Consider the following 18,861-nt stretch of genomic DNA (forward strand, 5'->3'; position numbering starts at 1 on the left):
GACCAGTGGGGTTGAGGGTGCAGCCGAACGTTGTCTCGAGACGTGGTCGTAGCTCGCGTCTTGAACAAGGACCGAGTTGACTTGAACTGCAAACGCAATTGGCGCTGCTTCTTGAAAGAGGTGAAAGCGAAGGAATGAATATCAGCACTGTCCGTGCAAAAGCCGCAGTATCATCGTACAGAGAAGAGAACTGGCAAGCAAGTCAACGCGTGGACGCGGCAACGTTTCGGCTGGACTAAAGGACAGCTATGCGACTGAACACTAGCTCCGAGCGCCGCACCACGCTAGCGTGCTTCGGGTAGGTGCGCATACCGAGCACGTGGAGCTGCAGCCCTGGAGTGGTTCACCAATACCAGGCACCGTTTAGTAAAAGGGGGAATTGAGAGTTGCAGTCAAGTTGTACACAGAATTGAAGTAATTTCATTAGGTCTTAGAGGCATGCAGGATGCTCCATCATACCGCTATTCAAAGGTAACCAGATTGGCGTTATGCCATCTGAGGGGCTTATTATAAATAGCCTAAGAAGCGAGAACGTTCCTGAGCATGCTGTTGAAACCATCACTGAGCTTGTATAGCTCCACGATAGGTGGCTTCTTCGGTTCGCCTGCCTTTCTCCGAAGCTTCTCAGCAGCGCGCGCTCGGCTCTTGCGCTCAGCTTCAATTGGATCTGCGATATCTGTATCGTCCATGTCTTCCGAGTCGGTGGAGTCGCTACCATCATCGTCGAGTTCAAGATCCTGGAGATCCATCTGTATCTCGTTAGTGTATGGCCCAACATGTTGTCAGAGAGGAAAACGAACCGCGTTCAGCCCAAAGTCGCTCGACTTGAAGCCGGCGATACCACCCATAAGCGGATCAGGGTCATCACCACCGCTCGCCATCTTTTGCCTTGTCTTGTCCGAATGCCACTTCTTCCTCGCCATCTGCCACTTGATCAGGCTGTTGATCTCACGAATGGCCTTGTTCTTGTCGATCATATTTGAATCGATTCCACCCTGGAAGAGCGCATTCATATCAAGCTTACCGCCACTTCCAGGGCCGTGACGCAGGAAGTCCAAGATACCCTCTAGCCATCCCATGAGCTGGTCGAAGAGACCGTTGTCATGCTTGTGCACCTCGTGAACGAACTTGTAGAAGTTATCCTCGTGGCGGGCGCACAGATCTATGAAGGCCTGCACGGTTTGATTGGGGTCTGCAGAAATTTCTTGCCGTTGACAAGCTTCGATGGTTTTGATCGTGTCATCGGCGAACATGGCGAAGTCGGTAATACTGTTGTAAACGTTTGCGGATTTGTATACACGGACAAGAGGTTCGTAGAAGATGGTGAACAAATCACGGAAGAGCTGCAGCGTGGTCGGCTAGAAGTACGTCAGTCATTCATCTCTGAAATCGCCTTTCCGTCAAACTTACTTCTTCGATGATCTGGAGCATCATGAGCTTATCCCTCTGTCTGAGACACAACTTCAAGTATTGCTTGAGGTGCGCGAAAAGCTCAGCGCCAGATCGCATCTCCTTCTCGACCTGACCGGTCGCGTTAGTAGCTGTGCTGACGGTGCTGCGGGTGCTAGCTCTTCTGCTGAGGCGGCTCGATCTCACATTTTCGACCGCGTTGTTCCATGCAACGTAGGCATTGAAAACCTTCTCCACTTGTTGCGAAGACAATTCTGGTTGGAAGAACTCGGAGCGCAGTATGGTCACGACGACATCGACGTTGTCGCGCGCAGCTTCTTGTCGAATCGCTTCCTTGACACCTTCATCCGCTTGTACGTATGCTTTGATCTTGTCGCAAAGAACATCATCCTTGATCCTCGTGGAACCAAGTGTGTCGATCGTCTTCTGTACAGAGTTGACACCGTCGTTGATGGCCATACCAAATATACGCTGAAGTAATGAACGAGCGCCGAACGGCTGTGCAAGGAACAGATCCAGAACCCCACTCATGACGGCTGCAGGGTTGGCTATCCTAATGACGTTCTTGAGGACACCGTAAGGAACGAGAGAATGTATGCGTTTCGCCTGTGCAAACAGCTCGGGGGAATTGTCTTCGGCTAGGAACAAATGGTAGATGGTAGCAGCCACTTCTATCCGTAACCACTCTGCGAACTTTTGGTACTCTGGCTTCAGGTCTCGGATGGTGTTCTTGACTCTGACCTCTTGGAACAGGTGTGAGAGTCCATTGCTCTCTACAATTTCTCTCCTGAACTTCTCCATGTGGATGTCAAGCTCCGCTGCTCGCTTCCGCGCGACTTCGTAGAACTGCTTTTGTTCCTCGATGCGCTTCTTGTCCATCTCTTCTCGCCTCTGGATGTCTTCCATTTCTTCCTCATTGACCTCAATGGGATCGTGTGTCAGGAATTCAGCCATGGCACTTGACTGGGCGATTCGCTCGTTGTGTAGGAATGATCGGAGGAATGCGCGAAGAGAAACACGTTGTTCTTCCCTGTACAGCTTACGAGGAGCTTTGTACGCTGAAAAGTCCGCTGAGGCTCTCGGCGAACGTCTTCCTAGTGATGTCTGTGAGGCGTTCTTCTTATGTCCGCCCCAGAGATAGCTACGCAAACCACCGCCACTGCTCTCAACAGGTTCAGGAGGGGGAGGTCCTTGGGTAGATCCTGACGAGATAGAGCTAATATCGTCGTCATCAGCACTTGATTGTAGGAGGCCATCTTTCGCATTCTTTCGAGGTAATGGAGCGAGCACTTTGCCGGGAAGTTCGAGACGTATGCGTTTGTGCAATTGAACGAAGTCTGCGTATCGGCGGCCAATGTAGAAGTCCTTGTCTCCGTCGTGCTTTACACGTATGAGGTACTCCTGCAAACGCATAATTAGGTTCTGTCTTCGGGCAAATTGTATGCCTACTTACCGCATGCGTGTGGTAGCGGAGATGTCTCTTCACCGATGTTGTTCTGACGCCTGCGACATTGACGTCCCAACCATTGATAGCGTGTCCGCTCGGCTCATTCATCGTAAGACCCTTTTCATCTGCCTGTCGGTCTACAATCTCCATCTCGGCAAAGCGTATTCTTTCTTCGTAGCCTGACGCGGTGGGAATACCAGAGACCATCATCAGCTCGACCAGCTTCTCGGCCTTGAGCGCTAGCTTTCTCCTCTTCGTTTCCTCCAGGCGGTCTTCTGAGGATGAGATGTCCTTGCTCGCGAATGACTCCAGGAACTAGAATGGCACCTTTGTCAGTTCCTTCTCTACCCGGTATGACCTCATACAACGTACGACTTGTAGCTTATCCTGCCAGAACTCCTTCTCTTTGGCCTTGTCCAGGAAGGGAAAGTTCCGAACATGATTGACGAATATGTAGCGGAGGAGGGGCAGCTCTGAGTCTTCCGGCGCAACTTCGCCGGCATCTGAACGAAAGGGTGCGCCAAAGCGTCGCAGCGCTGTAGGAGAGGAGAGTTCGGCGATTTCGTACTTTGTTTGCTGGGAGATGAGTTCGCGCTTGAGGTCTGCGCCTTCGTTAGCTTTGCCACAGGGTATGGATGATGTTGTACGGCTTACAGTGCTCTTGTTTGCCTGTCAATATGGAGCCCTCTGGGGGCACCGACATAGTCGAGAATTTGGAGTAGGACGTGTCATTGCGCTGGGGCACTGCCGGCCGCGCGGGCTCGCCAAAGTTCTGTACTGAGGGCTGAGGATTCATCGTGGTGGGCTCTGTGGCACCGTTGAGCTGGATGGCAGGCGGGGTGTCGAGGTTGGCGGGCATAGTTGGATTAATAGCAGCGTTAACGCGCGGGCTAGGGAGCCGCGATCCGAAAGAAGGGAGATAAGGAGAAGGAATAGCGAAAAGCAGACTTTGGGGTCCCTGCAGATGACCGTCGACGCGTGTTGTATGACGCCTGACTAGCACCACGGAGTACCTGTGGCTGCAACTGAGGCTGGTGCACTGCGGAGATGCGGGCACGGCACCAAGGACAAGAGATACGATGGGTCTGCACCGCCCGTTCTTGCTCAAAGTGGATCAATTCAATGCTTGTCGGCACTGAAGCAGAGTCGGGCGCGTAAAGGATTGTGGCTGAGTGACGCAACCCGATGTCTTAGCTCATCTGACGTATGGAGCGCAGAGGCCCACGAGGCCAAACAAAGGAAGGAACGGCATCCTATGTCTTGGCCATGTTCGCCCGTCGTTTCCCATCTCGTCTGCACAATACGCGTCGCGTATCCTGGGAATGAATACGAGGCGTTCTGGTTGAACTGACAAGAGTACCCCTCCTCGGAACGGTGCCTAAGACTCGGAAGTACCTGAAATCGGACCGCATTCGGCTCGCTTCTGCTCTCGAAGATCGCACTCGCACATCGCCAGGTCATGCATGGCTGACTGACTCCCCTTGGCGCAGCCTGTCACTCATATCTAGCAAGGAAATCTGACATCGAACACGTTCTGGCCACGGGCCAAGATATCTGATTGACTAACTAGCACAACACCACGCCGGGTACTATCGTGTGCGAACATTTAAGGTTTTCAGTTGCAATTTGACTAAGGTTGATATCTACTCAATTGTACTCGTACAAGCCCGATGGGTAAATAAATCAAAATGCCAGTCTATGGCGATAATTAGCCCAGGACGCCGGCCTGTTCTGTTCCCAAATTGCTGCCAAGGCCTTTCCTGGCATTTCGGCAGAAGAATTCAAGTTACCCACGCTAACGCCAGCCCACTTCACATCTTACATGATAACCTCCAATGCACTCGGAGGTCCGAGGCTCAGTAGTTGAGCTCGCCACTGCCACCACCACCAACTGCATCCAAGTCTTCGTAGCTCTTGATTGATCGGCCTTGCACAGACTGTACAGGTCCAGGTCCACCCTCACCGTATCGCTGAGGGCCTTGACGGCTACCACGAGGCGGAGGGGTCAATCGGCCGCCGTTGACAGCGGGACGAGCACGGCCGTCACGAGGTTGACGATCGTAAGGTCCAGTACGGTTGTTGAAGCGGTGGCCGCCTCGTCGCATAGGTCCGGCACGGTCATCGTGGGCAGCATTGGGGTCCCAGTTACCGCCCATAGCAGGATTGAACAGAGCGCCCAAATGCACGCCGTTCTGCATACCGTTGTTTGCCATTGCCATGTTCATGTTGGCCAAGTTAAACCCCCGCGGCGTTCCAGTGGCCTGGACATGATTGCCCATCGGGAAGTGGCCATTACTGTTGGCATCACTACGGGATGGAGCAATATGCGCAGGGTCGACAACATAGCTGTTGACCAGTCGCAGCTGTTTCGCATTAGCAAACGTATCCTTACAAACATTCCTGTGAACACTTACGTCCTTGTGTAATTTCTCAAGCCATTCAGGATGACGCTTTTCAGTATGCTTCCGCCAGAAATGCTGGCCTTTGAACAACTTTGTGCATTCCGGAACCTTGCAACGCCACTTGGATTCATCCTCCTGCTTGACATAACGCGAGAGTTCATCCTCGATAGCTTCGTCGAGAGGCTTGCCGCCGAGCTTGCGGATATCAACATTCTCCGGCTCAAGTAGCTGTAGCAGTTTTTCCTCATACGTCTTCACCCAGTTGAATGCTCGTTGAAGTTGTTGTTGGTTCTTGGTACTCAACCGCATCGGCTTCTTCTCTTGCACAGGACTACCGCCCTCGCCATTCTCTGCGTCACCTGAAGACTCTTGCTTCCTGTAAGGAAAGAGGTCTCCAGTAGCCGTAGCTCTCGCGGTAGCCTTGGCCGCAGTTGTAAGACTAGCGCGCGGTCGGCGAAGATGTCCTCCCGCGCACTTGCGAATCAACTCGTGGACCGAGTCGCTCTCAAAGACGCAGAAGAAGCAGAAGTTGTAGACACGTCGGAGATACTCGATGAGGAGATCAAGCTTCTTCTTCTTGGCCAGCAACTCTTCATCATCCACTTCATCATCGAAAGCACCCTCGTCGTCTTCCATGGTTTCATCTTCACCCTCCTCCAGGTCTTCTGGATCCCGCGCTTTCTTGGTCGGCACTGGGGCATTGGCTGGGGGCTGAAGCCAGCCTTTCGAGCGCAGAGCCTCGACACGTTCTTCGATCTTACTGACACCGTCGACGTTTGAGAACTCTTCTTCGTGTTGCGCCTTGAGGTCGGAGTCGAGCTTCCTCACGAGTCGTTCAGCAAGCTCTAGATCACGTTCGATTCTCTCAGGCGCAGAGAAGAGGTCCCAAAGTGCCTTCTTGCGAGGAGCGGCAGGAGGTTCATGAATGCCGACGTGGCAGGTGAAATTGCCACGCTCTTCATCGATGACGGTCTTGCCGTTGAGAGCTTCGAGAGCCTTGTGAGCGGTAGACTGTGGGCCTTGGGCAGCTTCAGGCTTATCATCAACAGCCCCTTCTTCGGCATCATCATCGCGTCCATCACCACGGTCGTCGATGACCATTGGCTGCTCATCGTTTGGATTGAGAATGACCCAACCGATGCGGTGGCACTTCTTTAGTGGGTTAGGGTCGCTCATGCTGAGCCACTTGAAGCCGCCAGGGCCTTCTCCCAAGTGCTCCTTGCAGAACTCCTCGACCTTTTCGCGGTTGACCGTGGGCGCAATAGTCTTGATGAGTAGCGTAGGCTGGAACGCAGTCTCATCGCGGATCTCGCCGCCTTTGCAAGGCAACAGATCGCCCACGCCCAGCACCTCGTTGGCAGCCGTTGTCTCGCCTTCCTCCTTTTCCACGATTCCTCCAGCACCGTTCGAATCGTTCTTGTAGATGCCTTCGAGCGTGAATTCATCGAAGTACCCCTCGTCTATTTGTCTCTCCCACTCCTCGTAGATGCCATGGCGATATTGACGGAGCTTCTCCTTGAAGGCCAAGTCATAGTCTGGGTCGTAGCGCTCCTTGAACCACTCTTCGTTCTTATGCTTGTCTACAAACGTCTTCGCCATCTGGACTTGTAGCTTCTCCTTGTACTCGTCATACGCGGCCTGAATCTGTTCGCGCTCCTTGCCCCGTTCCTCTCGAGCCTCGCGCTCGCCTTTGAGACCTGGTTTGCGTCCGCCATTCTTTGCGCGCTCCTTCTCCTCCTTCATGAGCTGCTCCACACGCCACCACTCTGCAAAGTAGTTGAACCCGACCTGGTATTCGAGGTGCATGGGGTTCGGGACCGGGTTTGTGGTGAAGGTCGGCGCGAAGTTGTCCTGACCAGGCACGTACCGATCGATGCCTGCCTGCACGGGCGGAGGCGAGGAGCGTCGTCTGTTGCCATCTCGGCGGGGGCCGTCGTAGTCGCGCGCGCGATCAGGTTGGTATCGGTCGATGTTCTGGGGCGAGCGCGATCGGCGCCTGCCTGCCCTACGGTCTCCGGAGCCTTTGTGACGCATGTTAGCCCAGTCTGATGTTTCAGAAGCGATTCAAGATGAGGTTTAGAAATGATGCCGGTCATGTCCAGGAGTCATACAGCAACGCCCAAGTACGCGCAATCGGTCTGTGCTAACAGCGCTTGGCGAGAGAGGCCCGGAGCAAACACGCCGCATAGTTTCGCGTGACGGTGAAAATGAAATTCCGTCACGTCTCAAAAAGGACATCTGGCTTACCTGGTGAACGGCGTCTGTACGAATCCGCGGGCGGCCTGGAGTCCTCACGCGTGGCACTGCGAGCCGTCAGCATCGTACTTTGCGCACAGTCTTCTGCACCAACATACGTGTATGAGTCCATCGCTGCGGTATGCACGCGTGATAATATGGTGAATGGTTATGAATATGTGGCGCGAAATCGAGACAGGCAGTCGTGTTTAGGCGGCTCGGAGTGAGTGTAGTGCAGCGGGCCTGAGGGCAGCGCGCGTAGTCTTCGGTTGCTTTGACGCGCAATCTCGCCGGGAGTATGCGCTGGGTGGGAGTGGATGCTCGAGAGGCAATCGACGCGGGTAGCTGTTTGCCATGATGGCTCGGTCAGAGAGGGAACAAGTCAGGGACAAGGTGACGGAGAGGGAATGCGATTAGTAACGAGGAAGAAGAGGCAGGTAAGAAGTGACAAGAAGCCGACACGCCTGGTGCGATTGAGAACACACGGGCGGCGCCGCAGGAAGATGAGGTCAGAGAGGCAGCTGGAGGGAGGCTGGGCGCAGGCCACGGGGAGAAAGCTATCCGAGCTATCGAGACAGCTGTACAAGAGGAAGAAGGGGTACGAACAATGGGACAGCTGAAGGACGAGAAGGTGCACTCACGATGTGCTAAAGTGACTCCCGGGCAGAACGATGCCGGTGGAGAGGGCGATGGCAGAGAGAAGGGTGAGGTAAGTCGCGGAGGGCTGGAGAGACCCGAACGACGGCTGAGACGGGGCTAGCGTTCCACGCGGAAAGTGGACCCGGCCTTCCACGCGTTGGCCGAGGCTGTGATTGGCGCTCCGAAAATATCACGAGATGCGGAGTGCAGGTACAGGACGCTTCCTCTTCTGGCGACGTCTTCTGTTGCGTATGTGACATTGATCGACGGTTACACACAAACCTCATCACACCAACCGCCATCATGACGAGCTACATCCCGTCCCTCACGCTTCCCAGCTTCGCTTTCGAGAACCCTGCAGTGGCTATCCTGCTACCTGTTCTGTGTGGAACAGCCACAGGATTTGCCATCAGCCGTAAGTCAGTGGTAGATTCGTACCGGAATGGTTTTCTGATTCCAAAACAGCAAGTGTATCTCAGACAGCATACCGAACGCTAAAGCAACCTCCACTGCATCCTCCCGGTTATGTATTCGGACCAGTCTGGACAGCACTCTATGCCACCATGGGCTACACAGCCTATCGCGCGTACACCATTGGAGCGACGTCTGCTAACCCCAATACTGTTGCTCTGGCGAAGGTATGAGAATGCTGTGCGCGATCTGCTATTATCCGAGCTAACCCGGTGCAGCACGGAGCCACTCTCTATACTATCCAGCTGGCCCTGAACCTGATATGGACTCCTCTCTACTTTGGTCTCGGTCGTCCCATTCCCGCTTCAGTTGACATTCTTGCTCTTGGTGGAACTCTTGCCTACCTCATCAACATCTGGGGACAAGTGGACCCAGTTTGCGGATGGCTGCTCGCGCCCTACCTAGGTTGGGTCAGCTTCGCAACATACCTCTGCGTAAGTACCATCCCCATTCGACGTGCGTGAATTGCCAAAGACTGATGCTGCAAACAGATTGGATCAGGTTATCTGAACAACTGGGACTTCAGGGCCATCTCGAAGAAAAATTAAGATATTCGTCCGTATCGACTAAGTGTCCAGGAAAGGTTATATCTCCACATCGCTTGACAGTGTAACATAGATTCCCTTACGGGAACTAGGTATACACATGTACTATCATGTTGTCCAATAGATGTACATTACAATTCCTGGAGATACTGGTGCGCCCCGGCCCTCCCTCCTCCTTGACACTAACGTAATAAACTATTGTCATCATCTTTGGCAAAGACGTTTCATCGAGACCGGGGCCTCTCGGTTTCTTTATCATGATTCAGCCATTGCAGATCTACTTTGCAAGTAATACAAAGTCTGCGCGAACTTAGCAAGCTTGCTATAGAGTGAGCCGGTCGAAGTGGTGGAGCACACAGAACTGGTCTGTAACGGAGAAAGAGACACAGGAAATATGAGCGAGAGAACTCGAGCATGCGAAACAAACGTCTGACAGGAAAGTGGTTGTACAAGATTTAAGCACTACACCAAGTCGTGACGTTTTACTCATACATTCCGGGTTGCGGAGGCCTATACGTCTGTGCACTTCTTCTGATTCATTCTTCATTATCGCCTCATACTACGACTGCCTGATCCGTACCCTCTGGTTCTGGCTTTTAGGTTTCCAATCTCGCTCAATCCAGAGCCCTTCGACGGTCTCGACTACTCAACTTTAATATTGTAATACTATGTTACAAATCCAGTCGACACAACAACCACTCGAACGAATGGAGCAGGACAACGATGGCCCAGAAGTTACCGCTGTACTCGCTGCCCTGTAGGTCATATCTCTTCTAGTATGGACTTCAGCCAACAGCTTCTAACAGCACTCTTCAGAATCAAAAGCAATGCGTCCTTCTCCGCCTTCCCCCAGAGCTTCGAAACGCAGTCTATCGGTACGTCTTTCAAGAAGACGACATAGAGATTTGCGCCCCAATTGGCGAGAATACCAGCAATGATGGTCACACACATTATCCTAGACAGAACCTACAGCTACTTGGGACTTGCCGTCAAATCTATACCGAGGCCAGGCTACTTCCTTTCGCCTCGAATACATTCAAGGGTGGTCATTGGGCACTGCGAAGCATTACAAGGCTTCTCAGTTGGGATCAAGCCGATGCCATATCAACTATAGATATTGTGGTCGATGACTATCACTTCAGTTACACCACGGATGTATCGGAACCGGGACACTCATTCGAGAATTTATACGCGCCCGTCCGTTTGGTTTTACATAATACTTTGTTATCGACGTTAGAGAGGCTTGCAAGGCTACCGGAGCTGAAACAGATTCTTCTCTCTCCCTCGCAATACGAGGACAACCCCTGGAAGCAGATCTGGAAATTCGGTTGGGCGGAGGATTGCAGACTGTTGGTAGTAGACGCATTGCGACAGCAGAGAACTCGCCGCAAAGAGATAAAAACTCGTTCGCTGGTTGAACAGTAACAGTATTGGATTTGGGTATCTATATTGTGGCATCGAGACAGCTGATAGGCCAGAGTAAGGTGATGGGCCGTTTGTACTGTGATTTCATGTCACCTCACCGACCCTAGCGGCAGTCCGGCTTCGCGTTTTGGTTACATCTAGAATCCATGATCTGGTGAAAACTTGTTTAATTCTAAATTCAATCTTTGCTGAGCGTCCATTACGTGAGGACAATGAATAATGAAGCAACCCAGTTGTCGCATATATTAATGCCAATGATATCGGGGGGTCGCACCTAATATGTACCAAATCAGGTGCTACCCGTGAAGCCGTGCATATCCGAGGCCTCTGGAGGACTGTATCGTGGCCAGCGAGTAGTCGCTTTCGGCGTCTTGCTCCGAGTACGTAGAGTAAATGTACTCAACTGCAATACGAGCTCTTGTGGAACACGGGAAAAAGTTTCTGGGTTGTATTATCCTGTCATGACGCTTTTGGGAGTGAGTTGCACCTTTCAGATTGTGAGCGTGGCAGCAGTCAAAGATATATCTTTTGGCGACGATGGAGTATGTCCTAGCACATCGACACATCTAAACACTCTACGTATACTCAGCGAAACGTTTGTTCGAGAATGCTCATTACGCAAGCACGTCATCTGGCCCTCACTTTCTCGCAATGGCTCGCGCCTTCCCTACACACCGTCCTTCTTGTTTACCGCCCCACTTTACTAGCACATGCTCAAAAGTGATTACGCAGCCTTCTTGATCTTATCATCGGCACTCATAGCTCTCAGGGCTTTGTATTCGCCATGTACTCGCTCACCGAGGCTATGCCTGTTCCCGAACGTGTACTCTACTACGATCGCAGTGTTCTGCTCATGGAGCGTCTCGCAGCAATGTGAGTACTGGATATCGCATTCGTTGTACTGCTAACTAACGAAGACACAGCTCACAGCGCAATCACCGAAAGTCACCCCTCCTTCGTCTACCAGCAGAACTCCGCAACAAAATCTACAAATACGCTTTCCTCTCCCATCCAGTCCGCCCAACCCGTGAGCACAGAGAGTGGCCACACTGGGCATATCCAAGATCACAATTGAATCTACTGGAGACCTGCCGCCAGATCTACTTCGAAGCCAACCTCTTCCCGTTCGCCCTCAACGTTTTCGTCGGCTACGCAGAGCATGTCATCGAGCTGTTGTTGACGACTTTCACTCCTTCCCAAACCGACATCATATCCGATGTACGGCTGTATGTCGACGCCTTCGGGGTGTACAGGGACGGCAAGATTCCAGAGGCCGGACTCAAGGCATGGTTCATTGAGGAACTGGGTGACCTGTGTCATCTTGTCAGTCTGAAAGACGTAACACTGATTTGGTTTGGTAGTGACATTGAGGTTGTCAAGGAGCACTTGAATGCGACAGTGCTGGACGTCTTCAAGGAGGCGGGTCGAGGAGATATCAAGGTCGCGGTCCGGTACTTCGATTGAGGTGTGGCGTGTCTGAGTGCTTGTCATATTTAGCTTCCACTGTATTACTTGTCGGAAATGAAACTCTTGTCGTCTATTAATGTTAAGGCCTCACAAAGGAGGTACATTGCCCCAAACTGTACCAGCGAGATCGCACTTTGAAGGTGTGCGCAATGCTTGACACTATCGTAGAGCAATTGGGTCGTATGCCTTCCAAGGTTCTGGTGTGGTCTAGCTGGACGGTGAAGAACATGATCGTTGAACATGCCGCTGTGACTGCATTACTTCAAAGAACTTTTCCTTGGGACGTAAGGAGAAGATGTTCAACTAAAACTAGGCGTACGAACACCGAAAGACTGTGGCGTCAGTTCCCTCCAGGGTGCGGGCGCAAACAGCCAGCACGTGACGTGGACCCTGCCAAGAGCTGCTGCAGCCTAACCGCTTGTATTATTCTTTGTTGCCCCACGCTCTGCTTTGGCAAAACCTCACCAACAACCGCCCGCCGAACGCCGAACCTCAAATCTCGCTGCAGTGGAAGGGGTGCGCATTACTAACAAGTGAAAGTGACAGATTTCCTGACCCGCCAGTGCTAACATGGCGCCGCTCGGTCCGCCTCCGTACACGGCCGAACAGCTCCAAGCGATAACCTCACAGGAGGAACGTATTCGCGCCCAGGCAGAGCTCACCAGTATGTGAAAGCCGAGTCGCAAGGTCAGAAAGATACTTACGATCTAATTCTAGGCTACATTACGCGCGCCAGGAGAGAGAAGCAAGAGAGGGAAGAGCGCGAGAGGCTTCAGTCGAACGCTTATTCTGGCTCTGGTTACCGCACCACCTCCGGCAGCTTCAACCATTACACTCCTCCCTCCATTCCTTCCTACGCCCCCGTCCATAACCCCGTCTTCAATCCTGTCTACACCCCCGTCTCTAATACTTCCTACAACCCTCCGTACAACAAGTTCAACCAGCGCGGTGGCTATGGTAGAGGCAGAGGCCGTGGCGCCCTGGGCAGAGGCAGAGGCTACACACCCTACCACCCCTACGCGCGTCCTCCCAATGCACCTATGTACACTGGATTCGCTACTGATTCCAATGGCACAAGTATTGTCACCCAACCACGCGAGGCCAAAGAGAACGAGGATCCAGCGCAGGCACCGGCGGCCAGCACCAGGTCCTCATCCAGAGATTACCAGCCGACCGAACCATCAAGACTTTGTGCCAACTTCACACATACAGGTATTTCGACGAAACGACATTTCGGAACCTTTCCTCACCCATTGTTCGCCTCTAACTTTTGTCTAGGTCGGTGTTCCATCCCGGGTTGTCCTTTTGGTCATGATCCGGACACACAAACCGTATGCAAGTCGTTTCTCTTCAAAGGTGTTTGCTCCGACAGCAACTGTCAACTGTCCCATACTGCATCGCCGCACAACACGCCTACGTGCCAGCATTTCCAGGCAGGCCGATGCACCAAAGAAGATTGCCGCTTTGCTCATGTTCGTGTCAATCCATCTGCACCGAACTGCGAAGCTTTTGGCCGCTTGGGCTACTGCCAGAAAGGAGACACCTGTGCCGAGTTGCATGCATATGAGTGTCCCACCTTCGCCAACACGGGAGAGTGTTCCTACACTGGTAAATTTCACTATCCACACGTTCGTCTTGCCTCTCGCATGAGGAAGACCACCCGTCTGTCTTCTCCAGTCCAGTCCCCGCCTAATTCCCCCGTCCGTTCTCGTTCATCACACACCCCTGCTACTTCGGACGCCCCAGAGGATGATATGGATACTGCCGAGGATGCTCATGAGTGGATGATGCCGAAGACTGGAACTTCTCCGAAGCCACAGCAGTTCACACAGCAGGCGGACTTCGTTGCCTTTGAGAACGACGACGAGTAGCCTTGCCCACTCACTGGATCCGTGATATCCGGACATAGTATGTGCCCCTCTGCTCAGCTTCCATTACAGTCCTTCCTAATTTGAGGTTTCCAAAGTTTCCAACCTGTGGTTTTCCGACCTGGTAGGTAATCTCTGGAACGCATTCAGCTTGTCTTGACTTTTGAAGGTCCAGAGCTATTCATGGCGTCCAGGGTTCTTTCGATGATACCCCCTCTTACGATTTCCTACCTCTCTTGTCTTTTCCTTGTTTCTAATCGAGCGAAATCTCTCGCTCCTGCTGCAAGCGTATCATATGACCCGATGCGACGTTGTACGCTTGGCGGATTTTGCACAGAGGCTCATGAAGTCGCTGCTGGCTTGCTGATGGATACAGTCGTCCCATGAAGGACATGTACGTGAAAGATCACAGAAGAAAAAAAAACATGTAAAAAAAAAATCAAGAACTTAAGATAAATCTCTTCCGTCTGCTATGTGATGCCATAGACTGCTACACGTAGTCAGTCGCCATCTTCAACAGGCACTAATTAATGCTTCGACGCGGGCATCAGTAGCGTCAGGTACCATGATTCCTAGTGTGAGACGGGCTATTAGGCTTGACACCCTCATAGAAAATATTCCCTCTTCATTGGAATATCTTGTATGTGTTCGTGATAATGGTCTCGCCACATACGTATGTCTCGTACCGCAGTATAGCTACAAAATTGTGATTGCTGCGGTTCGTGGCGCTGCGTCTGACATATGAGGCGCGCAGTGGAGGCTGAGACGGGCTGCGGCTACTGCTTGGCCCTCGTCCTACAGTCAATCGTGCCTTACAATTCGACAGCCCGCGCCGGCAGGACCATGAGCGCTTTCACCTTTGCGATGAATCTACGGAGATATAGGACCACCCTCAGAATTGAATAATACCCGCCGCACGACGCTCGCTTTCCGTTGCGTGAAGTTACCCTTGGATATTGTTAGGTCTCGAGCCGCGTACCCCTTGCCTACGCTGGCAACGCGAAACTCGACGCGACAGCTCCTTTGCGCACCACCATGGCGCTCAAAGACTTGCTGAAGAAGAAGGACAAGATTAGGGATGAGGGCGCGACTCCCACGTCACCCACGGGCCCTACGCTGTCTCCCGACGTCCCAGAGTTCCAGTTCTTCCGCACCACGACCTCGACGCAAGAGACCATCGAGCCGCCCAGCTTCCCCGGCGATCCCACGCGCGAGTCTCCTCTACTGTCGCCGACGTCGCGCGGCAAGTTTGGCCGATTCAGAAGTCGCAGTAGCGCTTCCTCTCAGGGATCGCAAGCAGCTGGTGGGGAGCAGAAGCATGACAAACTGGCGGAGCGGTTGCACTTTGGACGGAGCAGGTCGAGCAGCTCAATAAACGTGCCGGACAATCTGCCAGAAGTCGGAGGAGACGGCGTCGCACGAACAGAGGAGGAAGAGGCCAGGTGGGAGACGAGGGCTACGGTGCTGGTCACATACGGATCTAGTCAGCCCAATACACCAAGCCACGAGTCTGTGAATCCAATGTCACATGGACGACCGACGAGCGCAAGGAGCCGTAGTGGAACCGTCGGTGCGCCTGCGGACGAGGTATGCATAACTCTGGGAAAGGGCAAGAATTGGTCTAAGCTTTGCATAGGAGACGATCCAAGAGGCCATCCGTCTGCATGAGAGTAGTAGTGAGTAGTCACACGAGGTGGGTTCTCATGATGAAGCTGACAGGATGATCAGATCTTGAGGCCTCAACAGCGCTCTTTGGTAGACTTGCAGAACCAACGGGTGCGAACAATGCTCTAGCGCAGGTTCTCTACGGTCTCGCATTACGGTAGGTTCAGCCTCACTGATCGCAGCCTGATATCACCAGAGCATACCCGAATGTTGCCCTGGATGTTGCCCAAGGCAGTACTGACTAGAACATAGCCATGGCTGGGGATGTGAGCCTGACCAGGAACAAGCTGTCCAATACCTGTCCATGGCAGCGGCGAACAGCGCTGAGGTCGAGAAACTCGCCCTCGGAGCCGGCATGAAGAAAGGCGGTGCAGCCAAAGGGGAGCTCGTGCTGGCCATGTACGAACTCGCCAACTGCTTCCGCAATGGCTGGGGTATCAAGAAAGATCCCGCAGCCGCAAAGCAATACTATGAGACCGCCGCGAATCTAGGTGACACAGATGCGATGAACGAGGTAGCCTGGTGCTATACCGAGGGGTTTGGAACGAAGAAGGATAAGGTAAGCAAGCCGTGTCGTCTCTCCTCAGCCCAACTGTGGCCGTCCTGCAGTGCACGCCTGCGTCACCGGTCAATGTCGACTCGTTTAGAGGTTCATGCGATAGCGACGCGAACGGTCAGCCCGGAGGTCTTGTACAGCCTCGACCTCAGCCATCACGCGCAATATGCACTGAGACACGACTTCCCCTCGTTATTCCGCCTCATTGTTTGGGCAGCATTGATTGTATTCGGATTAAGCGGCAGGTATGCTAACTGCGCCTCGCCAGTTCAAAGCGGCTCAGTTTCTGCGCCTCGCGGAATCCAAAGGGAACAAGACGTTAGGCAACACATGGTAAGCCCCATAGATTCTTTCCTTCATCCCCTTCTGTATCGAGGACGAAGAGCGAGAATATGCCGGACCGAGGACCACCTTGACGCCGTGTGGATGGAGCACATGGTGGTCACCACGAGCAGCCATCACGACCTTCATCCGCGCGATCCCGTTCCAGCCGGTGTTGCATCCTCAATCAATCCTCAACACCAAGCCACCATAGCAACCAGACAGGATCCAACAATCCAACGCACAGCGCTACTGTCCGCATCGGCCGACCGGTTTCAACGCGCATCTGCCAAGCATAATCGATTGGCCCTCGATGCACCGTTTTGAACAGTCCTGCTCGCTTAGTCGATGCGGACGCTGGACGGCCCTCGCCCTCACCCGCAGCACGACCTGTCACACTTACTGCCAGTTCCCCGCTACGCACACATGATGGCATTCGCAAAGAAAAACTTGACCAGTAGCACATGTCCCGTTTGGCACAAGCCTCGCTCTCCCGTTCCAATAATGGATAGTGGCATGCCTCCAGACCCGTTGCGCTGGGTGCATAGTACACACAAGCTTGTCTACGGGGATACACGTGGCGCGTCGCTGGTGGCCTCGGTTCCGAAGCGGAAGAGTAAGCGGAACGATGGGGAGGTTTAGCCAATTATGACGGAACCACGAACGTTGTGGTGTGTGTGGAGCACAGTCAGATGGTGCATGTACGGATGGTCTGAGCAAAGCTGGAGATTGAGTTGCATTGATGGCGCGACAATGGTGGTGCTGAAAGAGAAGCGGAATATTGTATGACGGCTATCGCGACAATGACGGCAGCCTCGGGACGACGACCAACGACCCATCAACAACTTCATCACGATCTGGATCTGGGTCTTTAGCCCGCAGTAGTCTCGGCATCCCGTTGCCTTCTTGGTCTGCACCGATTGGATACCGAGGATGTTTTCACTGATTGGTGGGATGAACAACGTGCTGACTTATCTCTCTCTACAGGATCTGGAAGGACAAATACAACCCCAAATAAGGCGCGATCCGCAACCCGCTTACGGACAGGTCCTTCCGTCCCGGTCCGACTCTACTTCAACAAGCCTTATCCTGGAAGTCATGAGGGCACACACCCGGAAGTGGTCGTGTGAGGACAGTGACGGAAGCCTGGTCCCTTTCCCGCGCGGGGAAAGGGAAAAACAAGCTATTGTTTTTGTTTTTCCTTTGCTCGGAAACTCACACCGTATGTCTTGCATAACGTTATTTCCAATAATTCACACTGTTGTTGGCCTATCATCGTCGCTGTACTATCTTGAATTTTTCCTTTACCCCCCATGACTGTTGCTTAGTTCACACGCTATCGTTTGCTGAGGATGCACGTAGAGTAAGTGGCTTGCTGAAAGGCCGTCATCTGGATCTGGGAAGCGAAGGTCCGGAGGGCTGTACACGGACAATGTCTCTGGTACGCGATAGGCTATGTTTCCGCTTTCAGAACGTGGGGAGCATGTGGTGTGGCACAGCAACGGCGTATGTCGTAGTACAGCAGCCCGTTTCTTGTTAGTTTGTCAGATGAAGCTTGCTGGATGTTGCGTTTTAGGCGATGGTGTGTTTACCCGTATCGGATCGTGTGTGACGGTCAAGACATCGGTCTTTGGCCTTGCCCTTCTGATGTTCTCTTTCGATAGATCGTCCTCCAAAAGTGTCCATGTATCGTATATCGTGTTGACTACTGCAGGGAAACTGACCCTCTTTGCTCAGCCACTCACACCACGCACCTCAGGCTTCCCGCGACCCATCTGATCTCCTCACAGAGAAGCGGTCCGAATATGAATCATCCATCATCCATGATACCATTCTCTGCTGCATTAGCCTCTCCATTCATCGTGTTTCACCATAGCTGCACGCTTCTGCACAGTCAAGTCAGATCCTTTCGACATGTTACCAATCAAGGTACTTAACATAGGGTGGGGCGTAAGACAACATTCGTCATCCATCGGACGAGGGAAAAAAAGGTGGCTCAGCCCCACTGAGGGCCCGATAACTTGCATATTGCATGATATGCTGGACCCTGTGGTAAATCCGCAGTCCGCAGACGTTACTGTCCAGGTCTCAGCTTGCGAGCAGAGTGGGGGATGTGCAGTTTTTTTGGGGCTATTGTTCCGCGTGAAGGAAGGTAATCGGCTGGGTGGCTTGCGTTGGCGAAGCGTCATACCCACAGTAAAGAGAGTGAATTACTGGACATGGTGAACGGCTGTGCAGTCAAAGGGTACGTGCTTCGGGCCATGCATTATGCACCGCGCGTAGACTTGTGAAGCATGTCAGAAAACCCGCGGATGGCGCGTTTTCCCGGTTGCTATGGAAGGGAGATCCTTTCATGGACGCTTCGCGCGATGCGAGGCACGCGACGGACGGACGACCGCGTGGGTCCTCG

General features: G+C 53.0%; 6 protein-coding genes across 6 annotated transcripts; 4 read left to right on the forward strand and 2 right to left on the reverse strand.

Moving 5' to 3' along the window:
• Positions 1 to 518: 518 nt before the first annotated feature.
• On the reverse strand, positions 519 to 3,716 carry J4E88_004368 (uncharacterized protein; the record flags this gene model as incomplete). Its single annotated transcript, XM_049398014.1, has 6 exons — positions 519 to 749; positions 801 to 1,358; positions 1,411 to 2,811; positions 2,864 to 3,172; positions 3,230 to 3,459; positions 3,512 to 3,716. The coding sequence occupies 6 exons, from the start codon at positions 3,714 to 3,716 to the stop codon at positions 519 to 521; spliced, it is 2,934 nt and encodes a 977-aa protein (XP_049256459.1).
• A 997-nt stretch (positions 3,717 to 4,713) lies between these two features.
• On the reverse strand, positions 4,714 to 7,627 carry J4E88_004369 (uncharacterized protein; the record flags this gene model as incomplete). Its single annotated transcript, XM_049398015.1, has 3 exons — positions 4,714 to 5,220; positions 5,272 to 7,280; positions 7,507 to 7,627. The coding sequence occupies 3 exons, from the start codon at positions 7,625 to 7,627 to the stop codon at positions 4,714 to 4,716; spliced, it is 2,637 nt and encodes an 878-aa protein (XP_049256460.1).
• Positions 7,628 to 7,851: 224 nt separating this feature from the next.
• On the forward strand, positions 7,852 to 9,152 carry J4E88_004370 (uncharacterized protein; the record flags this gene model as incomplete). Its single annotated transcript, XM_049398016.1, has 6 exons — positions 7,852 to 7,887; positions 7,994 to 8,203; positions 8,344 to 8,548; positions 8,599 to 8,771; positions 8,823 to 9,038; positions 9,096 to 9,152. The coding sequence occupies 6 exons, from the start codon at positions 7,852 to 7,854 to the stop codon at positions 9,150 to 9,152; spliced, it is 897 nt and encodes a 298-aa protein (XP_049256461.1).
• A 2,206-nt stretch (positions 9,153 to 11,358) lies between these two features.
• Positions 11,359 to 12,038, forward strand: J4E88_004371 (uncharacterized protein; the record flags this gene model as incomplete). Its single annotated transcript, XM_049398017.1, has 2 exons — positions 11,359 to 11,447; positions 11,498 to 12,038. 2 exons carry the CDS (start codon positions 11,359 to 11,361, stop codon positions 12,036 to 12,038), a joined length of 630 nt encoding a protein of 209 aa, XP_049256462.1.
• Positions 12,039 to 12,611: 573 nt separating this feature from the next.
• On the forward strand, positions 12,612 to 13,912 carry J4E88_004372 (uncharacterized protein; the record flags this gene model as incomplete). The annotated part of the gene is made up of 4 exons (XM_049398018.1): positions 12,612 to 12,705; positions 12,759 to 13,188; positions 13,475 to 13,649; positions 13,724 to 13,912. The coding sequence occupies 4 exons, from the start codon at positions 12,612 to 12,614 to the stop codon at positions 13,910 to 13,912; spliced, it is 888 nt and encodes a 295-aa protein (XP_049256463.1).
• Positions 13,913 to 14,944: 1,032 nt separating this feature from the next.
• J4E88_004373 (uncharacterized protein) lies at positions 14,945 to 17,469 on the forward strand (the record flags this gene model as incomplete). Its single annotated transcript, XM_049398019.1, has 6 exons — positions 14,945 to 15,496; positions 15,546 to 15,585; positions 15,638 to 15,731; positions 15,827 to 16,133; positions 16,399 to 16,463; positions 17,439 to 17,469. The coding sequence occupies 6 exons, from the start codon at positions 14,945 to 14,947 to the stop codon at positions 17,467 to 17,469; spliced, it is 1,089 nt and encodes a 362-aa protein (XP_049256464.1).
• Positions 17,470 to 18,861: the final 1,392 nt, after the last annotated feature.

The sequence above is a fragment of the Alternaria novae-zelandiae genome (genome assembly GCF_023758075.1).
Source record: "Alternaria novae-zelandiae strain BMP 2774 chromosome Unknown scaffold_7, whole genome shotgun sequence".
Lineage (NCBI taxonomy): Eukaryota > Fungi > Ascomycota > Dothideomycetes > Pleosporales > Pleosporaceae > Alternaria > Alternaria novae-zelandiae.